General features: G+C 58.4%; 1 protein-coding gene across 1 annotated transcript; it reads right to left on the bottom strand.

Moving 5' to 3' along the window:
• Positions 1–2708: 2708 nt before the first annotated feature.
• NPBWR2 (neuropeptides B and W receptor 2) lies at positions 2709–3710 on the bottom strand. The gene has a single exon (XM_017881158.1). It carries the CDS (start codon positions 3708–3710, stop codon positions 2709–2711), a length of 1002 nt encoding a protein of 333 aa, XP_017736647.1.
• Between the last annotated feature and the right edge of the window lie 6998 nt (positions 3711–10708).

Consider the following 10708-nt stretch of genomic DNA (forward strand, 5'->3'; position numbering starts at 1 on the left):
AACAGGCTGCTGCTTTGCGAGGTGTGACTGCAGCGCAGCCAGGAAACAAATCCAGGGACAGCTTGTTCTTCCTGCGGTGTGGGTGTTGGTGGTGGCTTAAAAATTGTCCACAGGCTGGGCTCACGCCTGTAATCCCAGCACTTTGGGAGGCTGAGGCAGGAGGATCACTTGAGCCCAGGAGTTTGAGACCAGCCTGGGCAACATAGTGCGACCTTGTCTTTTAAAAAAAAAAATTGCTGCCTGGGCCGGGCGCGGTGCTCAAGCCTGTAATCCCAGCACTTTGGAGGGGGCGGAGACGGGTGGATCACGAGGTCAGGAGATCGAGACCCCATCCCTGGCTAACATTCGTGAAACCCCGTGCTCTTACTAAAAATCCCAAAAAACTAGACCGGGCGAGGTGGCGGTGCTGTTAGTCCCACGTACTCGGGAGGCTGAGGATGAGAGATGGGCGTAAACCCGGGATGGCGGAGGTGCAGTGAGCTAGATTCGGCCACTGCACTTCCAGCCTGCGACAGAGCGGAGACTTGTCTCAAGAAAAGAAAAAAAAAAAAAAAAATTGCCTGGTGTGGTGGCGCACGCATGTGGTCCCAGCTACTCCAGAGGCTGATGTGGGAGGATTGCCTGAGCTCAGGAAGTCGAATCTGCCGTGAGCTGTGACCGCACCACAGCACTCCAGCCTGGTCAACAGAGTGAGACCCTTCTCGATTTAAAAAAAAAATTGAAGCAAAAGAAAATCAGTCTACAGCCCCCAAGTGTGGGCTGGACCTGTGACTTGCTTCCAATACACAGAATGTAGTAGAAGGGATGGCAAGTGGCTCCGGACACTTGGCCTCAAATGTGTTGAGGTGTCCTCTTGGCTCCCCCCTGGGTCGCTGGCTCTGGGGGACCCAGTGCCATGTTTTGAGGACACTCAGCCCCTGAAGCATCCATGTGGTGAGGAGCAGAGGCCTCCTGCCCGTAGCCACGGGAGGGAGAATTCTCAGAAGGAGATACCCCAGCCCCTGCCCAGGCTTCTGAGGGCCAGGGCCTTGGCCAACGTCCTGACTGCAACCTCAGGAGAGACCCTGAGCCAGAACCACCCAAAAAGCCACTTTAATTCTTGAACCACAGAAGCTGTGAAATAGTAGAAGTTGTTTTAAGCTGCTGAGTTTTGGAGAAATTTGTTATGCAGCAACAGATAACTAATACAATGTTGTCAGGGAGGATAAGTGGATGGAGACAGCCCTGGCGTGTTTGGCTGGCTAGCATGGAGGAGAGGCACTGATGCAGGCCTGAGCCGAGGGGGCTCGACAGGCAGGGCCCTCGTGGCCTGGAGAGCTGGAGTACTTGGTGGATGGGTGGAGGTGGGCGTACACCCTGGGATGCCTCGTGGGCTGGTGAATGGTGGGTCCTGTGTGCCTGCTGGACAGATTGATCAGAGCTCTGGGTCATGAGGATGGAAACCAACCCAGAGCACTCACACCTCACTGCCAGGCTGGAATGCCAGGCATGGAACCAGCTGAGAGCCATGGGGCCAAGAGTCGGGGCCTGGCCACAGCACACCTGGGACCAGCCCCTGGCCCCTCCCACCTGACAGCTGCCTGCACTTCATTACCACCCTCACCCTGCCCCCACCAGAGTTTCAGCAGCTCCTGCTGGCTGATTACAAGCCCCTGGCCACACCGTGGGAGAAAGAGTTCCAGGTGCCAGCCTGTCCAAGTGACGGATGGTCCCTAGGCTGTGGTGGCCCAGAGGTCCTGGCAAAAGGGCCCTGTACCCTCTAGCAAAATATGAGAGGACCATCGGCCACAGCATGGGGGGTACAGAGGAGCACAGGTCGTGGCATGCGGGCACGGCGGGGACGGGCCTCCTGCTGGAATGTCACTGGGGTTTCAGCCCATGAGAGTGGATTCCATGGTCTCATTTGGTGCAGGTGTCCTTGGCCTTTGCAGCCACACAGCATTGCTGCTGTCTGAGGCGCCCGCACTAGCCACTTCCCAACCCTGTCTTGGGGAGAGACTGTGAGACATGGGGCTGGCCCAGGTCAAGACCATAGTTCAGGGGCCGGGCGCGATGGCTCAAGCCTGTAATCCCAGCACTTTGGGAGGCCGAGACGGGCGGATCACGAGGTCAGGAGATCGAGACCATCCTGGCTAATACGGTGAAACCCCGTCTCTACTTAAAATACAAAAAACTAGCCGGGCGATGAGGCGGGCGCCTGTAGTCCCAGCTACTCGGGAGGCTGAGGCAGGAGAATGGCGTAAACCCGGGAGGCGGAGCTTGCAGTGAGCTGAGATCCGGCCACTGCACTCCAGCCCGGGCGACAGAGCAAGACTCCGTCTCAAACAAACAAACAAACAAAAAAGATCATAGTTCAGGTCCCTTCCCTCCCGACCACTGTCATTAGGGATCCTGAGTCCCAGAGCCTTCCGAGGCGCTTGTCCATCTGTCTGTCTCTCGTGGGTAAGTGGACTCAGGATGCTTGCTGTGTTGGGGCCTTCTGCCAGGACCTGGCTCCCTGCTGCTGTCCACCCAGGGGCTGTCCAGGAAGCAGAGACATGGAAGATATATGCCCACAGCTGTCTCTGTAGGTCTGGTGGCCAGTGTTTGAGGGTCTGTGTCTCACTGTGTGGAGAAGACAGCACTGGGATGTGAACAGGATGGGCACCCCCTGAAAGAGACAACCTGAACTGGGTGGTGGTGGGGGTGATGGTGGGTGCTCAGGCCCCTCAGCACCCGAACATGGTACGGAAATTTTTCCGGAAGTTGTCGTCTAGAAAGGCGTAGAGGAAGGGGTTCAGGCACGAGTTGGCGTAGCTGAGGCTGGTGATGACGTAGGACATGCTGATGACCAGTGGGGTCTGGGGCAGGTCTGTGGTCAGGGCCACGACAGAGGCCAGGTGGAAGGGCGTCCAGCAGAGGAGGCACACGGCCAGCACGACGAGGACCAGGATGGTCACCTTCCGCCTGGCCTTGCCTAGAGCCTTGGCACCAGAGCAGAGCCGCACGGCCCGCAGCCTGCGCAGCAGGTCTGTGTAGAGCACACAGATGGTGCACACAGGTACCACGAAGCCCAGGACCAACGTGTAGACACGGCTGGCCTTGAACCAGACCTGCTCGGGCCGCGGGAAGCTCAGCCCACAGCTTGGGACCTGCAGCTCATTGCTGTAGACGCCAGCAAAAGAGAAGAAGGGCAGAACCAGAACCGTGACACCCAGCCAGACACACAGGCTGGCGACCTTTGCCCCCCGGTAGGTGCGCCAGGGCATGTGGTGGGACCGCACAGTGGCCAGCACCACCAGGTATCGGTCCACGCTCATCACGGCTAGGAAGTAGATGCTGGAGAAGATGTTGTAGTGGTCGATGGCCAGCACCAGCTTGCAGAGCAGCTCCCCGAAGGGCCAGTGCTGCAGCAGGTGCTCTGCGATGTTGACAGGCAGTACCAGTGTGAAGAGCCCATCGGCGACGGCCAGGTTCAGGATGAACACATTGGTCACTGTCTTCATCTTGGGCGCCCTCAGGATTACAAGGATGACGGCCGTGTTGCCAGTCAGTCCCACGGCACAAATCCCGGAGTACACGGCGGGCAGGAGCACATAGAGGAACGGCAGCGGCTCAGAGAAGGTGGCATTGTGGCCGGTGCCGTTGTCCTGAGAGATGTTGGCACCCATCGTGGGGAGAGAGAAGGAGCCCCTGCTGTCAGGGAGCTCTGGGAGCCCAGCGGCCTGCATTGTAGCTGGGACTGTTGACAATTTGTGCCCTGGGCAGGTGGGAGGTGCCTTGGAGTTGGGTATCTGGTTGGGGGCCTCCTTGGGCTGGATTCTAGGAAAGAAAGACAACCGGAAACGTTGAGACCTGGCTGTCTGTTAGAGCACGGCCACTCCAAGTTCTCTGGCAGAGACGGCGGCCACTTTGCCAGGTCAAGGACATGGGGCCAGAGGGAGCCTGGTGGGGTGTGTGGGGGCCTCCTCCTGCCTCTTCCTGGTGATACTTTAGCAGATCAGTTCCCTTCTCCTGTAGAGAGAGCTGCTGGCCAGCCTCCTGGGAAGAGGAGACGTGGATCTGCCCCTGCCCCAGCAACCCGCAAATGCACAGGCTAAGTAGACTCAAGAGGTCCCTTTGAAAACACACCTCCCAAGCTCGTCTCTGGCTCCCTTGAATCTGAAGGTCCCTCCCTCAGGGGTCTTGGAGTCTGCACCCTCCCTCCCACCCTCCTGAGAGATGCTGCAGACCCTGCCGGTGCAGCTACTCTTCTCTCCACTGACCTGTGCAGTGCTTCAAGTCCAGAAGTTGGCAGCCATGGTGTGTTCCTGGTTTTGGCCAATACAGGCAGTCGCGGGGATGGAGGGGGAGGTATGGTCCTCACTCACAGACCTCCCGCTGAGGTTTCAGCACTTTCAGGACCTGCCCTGCTGGCTGCCTCAGCCCCGGCGGTGAGGTTCCCAGCCTGGTGCCTGTGCTGATGCTGGTGAGGGAGGGAGGCGGATCCCCCTCGCTGACGTGGAGCCTGGAAGGCAGGCCCCACCTTCCCCTGAGCTGCAGTAGCGCCTGCAGTCGGCTGTCCCAGGGTCTCCTTAGCACTCACTTACCTAGGCAGACTCCTCAGTGGGCGGCTGAGGCACGTGTGCGCCTGTGTGTCAGGAAGGCACTCCATACAGGGGCCTCTGGGTGTGCCCAGGTCTTCGGGCAGAGGGCACTGAGGGCGTCTGTGCCTCTGTCTGGAAGTCACTATGGACTTGGGCACCTTTATCTGCGTACATGGGTGTCTTGGTGGATCTTGTGCCCCACGCTGTGCATGTACATGGTGTGTGCCTGTGTGTGTGTGTGTGCCGGTTAAGACATGTACATGGTGTGCCTGTGTGTCCTGTGTGTGTGTGGGTGTCAGGTAGGACATGTACATGGTATGTGCTTGTGTGTGTGTGTGCCAGGTAGGACATGTACGTGTGTGCCTGTGTGTCCTGTGTGTGTGGGTGTCAGGTAGGACATGTACGTGGTGTGTGCCTGTGTGTGTGTGCCAGGTAGGACATGTACGTGTGTGCCTGTGTGTCCTGTGTGTGTGTGGGTGTCAGGTAGGACATGTACATGGTATGTGCTTGTGTGTGTGGGTGTCAGGACATGTACGTGGTGTGTGCTTGTGTGTGTGTGTGCCAGGTAGGACATGTACGTGTGTGCCTGTGTGTCCTGTGTGTGTGTGTGTGTGCCAGGTAGGACATGTACGTGTGTGCCTGTGTGTCCTGTGTGTGTGGGTGCCAGGTAGGACATGTACGTGGTGTGTGCCTGTGTGTGTGTGCCAGGTAGGACATGTACGTGTGTGCCTGTGTGTCCTGTGTGTGTGTGGGTGTCAGGTAGGACATGTACATGGTATGTGCTTGTGTGTGTGGGTGTCAGGACATGTACGTGGTGTGTGCTTGTGTGTGTGTGTGCCAGGTAGGACATGTACGTGTGTGCCTGTGTGTCCTGTGTGTGTGTGTGTGTGCCAGGTAGGACATGTACGTGTGTGCCTGTGTGTCCTGTGTGTGTGGGTGCCAGTTAGGACATGTACGTGTGTGTGGGCCTGTGTCTGCCTGCATGGGGGTTTCTGTGGGTGAGCTCTGCGTTGTATCTGAGTGTGTCTGCATGTCCTTGGCTGAGTGTGGGGGTCTGGGGGTCTCTATGCCCTCAGGTGGAAGCAGAACTTGTTGTATCTGAGTGTGTCTGCATGTCCTTGGCTGAGTGTGGGGGCCTGGGGGTCTCTATGCCCTCAGGTGGAAGCAGAACTTGTTGGGCCACAGGAAACCCACCTTCTTTTGTCTTTTGCTAAAAGAGGAACTCAACCTAGGCAAGCTGTGAAAGGCTGCAGAGAAAACGCTCGCACCCTGACGTGCATCTCTCGTGCCGTCCTGCAGAGGTGGTGAGTGTCGCACTCTGCTCTGGGTTGGTCTTCGAGTCCTTCACTTCTCCCCGCTTTTCTTCCTTGCTGGACGCACCCTGCCTTATTCAACCCCCGTGTGTGCAGCTCGGCGGCTTCTGGACGTGCTTTGCAGGCAGTGCCACAGCTGACACGAGCAGTCGCCAGTCAGGGCCGTTCCTCAGCTGAGACGTGTTGGGTCAGAGGGTCTGTGTGTTTTCTTTCCTTTCTTTCTTTTTTGAGACGGGGTCTTGCTCTGTCGCCCAGGCTGGGGTGCAGTGGTGCTATCATGGCTTACTGCAGCCGTGACCTCCCTGGGCTCAGGTGATCCTCCCACCTCAGCCTCTCAAGTAGCTGGCACTACAGGCATGTGTCACCATGCCTGACTAATTTTTGTATTTTTTTTTGTAGAGACGGGTTTCACCATGTTCCCCAGGATGGTCTCGAACCCCTGAGTTCCAGCCTACCTCGGCCTCCCAAAGTGCTCAGGTTACAGACATGAGCCACCGTGTGTGTTTTCAGTCTGGGGAGATGTGGCTGCCCATCGAGACCGTGCCCTCTGCCTGTGGGGTCGCAAGACTGTCACCCCACACTCACAGTCTGCCTTCTTTCATGAGAGTTGCTCTGTCAAGTCTGTTGGTTAGGACAGGAGCCCGGGCAGTCACCCTGAGTACCCTGATGTCACCAGCCTGAGGGTATACTGTGGATGGGCCCCGAGCTACCCTTCCATGGGCTATGCCATGTGGATGTTGAATCTGGGGTCAGGGAGCCCTGCTGAGATATCTCACACTCCTCTTCAGCCAGAGTTTGGGGATGGCGGTGGGGGATCTACGGGTGTGTCTCGAGGGAGCCTGGGGCTGGTGGTAGCCACAGTTCGTCACATTCGTGGAGCTTGAGGCCCACGAGGTTGGGGATGGTGGTTAGCAGCCATGAAGAGGCTGCATTGGGGCTGAATTTTGTGATTCAGGGTGTTTGTGGGGTCAGGAGGGGTCAGTTCACAGCTCCTGGAAACCAGAGGCGTGGCACAGAGAGGCCAGGCCTGGCATGTGGTGGCCTCGTCCTCCTTGGCCCTAGTGGCCCAGCCATTGACCAGGGTGTAGGCTGGGCCAGGCGGTCACTGGTCTTGGCTGGGGAGCGACCGACCATGGCCTCAGCACTGGGCACTGGGAGAATGTCCCAGGCCTGGTGTCACCGAGCTGCTGTCCTGGGGTGGGGCTGGCCACACTGGCCTGATTCTGGGCCTCCCTGGGGGCATTGCTGGGGGCCTCTCCCTTCCCATGCATTTTGGGAGGGGCCCAGGCTAGTGCTGATACCTTCCTCTGCCCCCCAGGGCCAGCTGGCCGCCTGCCCAGTGCCCCTGTGTGGCCTGAGCTCTGGGCACCCCTCCTGCTCTTTGCCCTGCAGGACACCAACTGCCACCCACACCTTCTTCAGAGCAGGGTGTTCCAGGAGGGTCTTCCCTTAAGCCTCAGGAGTGGGGAGCCCAGTGTCACGGGCATCCCTCAGAGTACAGAATCTTCCCATGCAAAGGTCCCACCGTGTGTCTGGCTTCCTCTGAAGCCAACCATGAGTCTGGGTCCTCTTTTCACTCCACCGGTGTCTGGTGACTCTGGGAATCTGAGCCCCTCCCAGACTCTACCTCTGCTCTCCTGAGCCTGTCCTGAAGGCTGGTCTGGCACCACAGCCCGCCGGTCACACTGGAGGTGGGGTGGGCATGATGGAAGGGATGGGACCCTGAGGGCAGTGGGGACGGGGGAGACTGCCGGGTGCAGAGCTCAGGACCCCGGGGAGGCTGGTTGGAGGTGTCACGTCCTCCCGGCCACAAAAGCAGCAACCCCAGGTGCCTTTTCTTCCTCCCAGAAGCACCTCGCTTATGCCCACTGCAACACCAGGGCCTGAGCTGGGGGTGCTCCCCTGTCTGTACCCCCAGCCCTCAGGGCTCAGAAAGGCCCTTTGCTCTGTCTGTGGGCTGGGCATTGTTCCAGCCAACTGTGACCTTGTGAGAACATCGTTCTGTGGAAATGATTTCCATTTTCAGAAATAAATTGGCCTTTTCAAACGAACCTGTGAGGCCCTTTGGGTGTAGAGACGAGAGGCCAGGGAGGGAGGGAGCCGTGCTCAGCTCTGTCGGGCAGAATGATGGTGGGGGCCACTGGCAGGGCACATCATCTGTCTGGGGTGTGGGGTGATGGAGTGATGGGTGCCAGTCAGTGTGCATCTGAGCATTATGCGGGGCTGTGTGTGGGGGTCCTGCAGGGACCCGAAGGAGAAGCAGACCTACATTTATGTGCGGCCGAGCACAGTGACACTGTACCCCTTGGGCAGGGGCCAGGGAGAAGCGCCAGGACCCTGAGACAGCTAAGCAACGTATAAGCATAGCTGTGCTGGCTTTATTCTTATTGCCACTTCATATAGGTATGGCAGCTGCCCTCCGTCTGTCCCTCAGTGAGTGCTACAACTCGGATCTTCAATGTGCATGCATATATGTAGCAGACATACAGACCTAGAGGTTCATACGGACTTGAGTGTGCATGTTGACCATCTCCTCTCTAGCCAGGCAGGCCCTGGTAGGAGGGGTGGATTCTGCCCTGCTGGCCAGAGTCCAGGCCTGTCTGCCCTGCTCTCTCTCCTCCATCAGCTCTCCAAGATGAGCCTCAGCTGTGGCTGTGGCCCTGCAGGGTAAGTGCTCCCAAGAGGCCTAGGCCATTAGGACTAGTGAGAGGGCCAGGTGTGGTGGCTCACACCTGTAATCCCAGCACTTTGGGAGGCCTAGGTGGACGGATCACCTGAGGTCAGGAGTTTAAGACCAGCCTGGCCAACATGGCGAAACCCCATCTCTACTAAAAATACAAAAATTATTGTGGCCAGGCACATGGTGGGTGCCTGTAATCTGTAATCCCAGCTACTCTGGAGGCTGAGGCAGGAGAATCACTTGGACTCGGGAAGCGGAGGTTGCATTGAGCCGAGATCATGCCACGGCACTGCAGCCTGGGGGACAGAGTGAGACTTTGTCTCAAAAAAACCCAGAAAAACAAACATTAGCTGGGTATGGTGGTGCACGCCTATAGTCCCACTGCTTGAAAGGCTGAGGTGGGAGAATCGCTTGAGCCCAGGAAGTCAAGGCTGCAGTGAGCCGAGATCGCACCACGGCACCCCAGCCTGGGTGATGGAGTGGGACCCTGTCACAGAAAAAAAGAAGACCAGCGAGAGGCCCAGGCCTGGCCTTCTCTAAGTAGGTAACTGGGCAGCTTAGCTCTCAAAAGAGATAAGTGATTCAGGGCCAGTTTCTCTGAGTGGGAGGTGAGTTCTCCAGGGAAGCTGGGAGAAAACACACTTTATTTATAAAACTGGGAAGGGACCATTTCTCATTTAAATTCAGGGTTCCCCACCATGCCTCAGGGTACCTGCTGCCTCTCTCTTCCCCCTTCCAGTCAGCAACGAACTGTCCCCAGGGGAGGTCATGTTAGACAGGGCCATAGCCCCCGGGCACCTTAGCTCAGGGCAGATGAGAGGGGCCAGGGCAGCCAGACTGGGTCCTCAGCCATCTCCCAAATACCCTACCTTAGGCGCTGAGTCATTCGTCCACTGCACACATATTTGCCTGGGAGGACTGCAGTGAACAAAGGGCCAATTCCTGCTCTCGTGGGGCTGGCCCTTTGGTGGGGGAGGCAGATGGTGGATGAAATAGTGCAGTGCACTGTGTAACAGGAGGAAGGGGAGCTCTGGGGGGAGCAGGAGGCCACTGGGCCTTTCAGAGAAGGCACCTCCTGTGCTGAAACCTGGAGGGGGTGGGGGAGGTTGGGTGAGTGGGGACAAGGCCCCTGGGGGAAAGAGGGCCCTTGGGGCCAGGTCCTAAAGCCAGAGGTTCTGGAGGTGACAGGGGAGCAGAGGCCTGAGCAGGTTGGGGAAGAGGCCATTGTGGGGAAGCTGGGGGTCACGGTGGCGTGTAGGTCTGGCTGCCTGTGGGCAGCCCCCACCCTGACCAAGGCCTTTGGCAGCCAGGGTTTACAGGGCTGCTGGGGCTGGGGCACTGAGGCCTCCCTCTCATCTCTGGACCTCATCTGCTAAAGCTGTGCCTGCCCTACCCACGTGCCTCCTACCGCCCCAGGCGCGTGTAGGTGGCAGGCTCAGGGAGCCTGGTGCAAAGCTCCCATCGTGACTGAAGCACGCAGACAGGAAGGAGGGCGACTGTTCCCTAGGGCTCAGGCCTGTCTCCTCTTGGGGCTGGGAGGGTTGCTTAAATCAATTACCAAAGCGGCTGCAGCCTCCTGCTCACTCACGCCCCAATCCAAGCACAGGAGGGTGGGTCCCCAGGACAGTCTTCCCCAGTAGTGACTGCTCCCTGTTCTCCTTGCCTTGGCCAGTCCCAGGCCCTAATAACCAGGAATAGGCCCTGGAATGGGCCCGCCCTGAGCTCAGAAGCTTCCAGGTGCTCTCTGGAGGCTCAACCCAGAGGGCTTCACTGAGGAGGTGTCACTGTGCCTGGCCTCGGGGGCGTGTCCCTGGGTGATCTCAGTGTGGCTGGAGATGTAGGAGAGGGCTGGAGGGGGTCTCACCCTGTCCTCAGGGCTGGCAGCAGCTGTGGCCACTCAGAGATCGTGGGCAGGGTGGGCAGGCAGGGGCAGGCGCCTTTGAGTCTCTGGGGGAGGGGGTTACTCAGGCATGTTGGTGCATGTGGACGCACATCTGGGTGGGCGGGAGTGTGTGTATGTCCTATGACACCCTTCACTGGTGCCTGCAGCAGCAGAGCACCCTGGGCCCCCAAAGAGGGCCCAGGAATGTCCAAGGCCTGACGCGGAATGATCATATGTCTGGCTTTCTCGTCAGGCCATGAATTCTTGC

This window comes from Rhinopithecus bieti, unplaced genomic scaffold (genome assembly GCF_001698545.2).
Source record: "Rhinopithecus bieti isolate Rb0 unplaced genomic scaffold, ASM169854v2 scaffold_12573, whole genome shotgun sequence".
Lineage (NCBI taxonomy): Eukaryota > Metazoa > Chordata > Mammalia > Primates > Cercopithecidae > Rhinopithecus > Rhinopithecus bieti.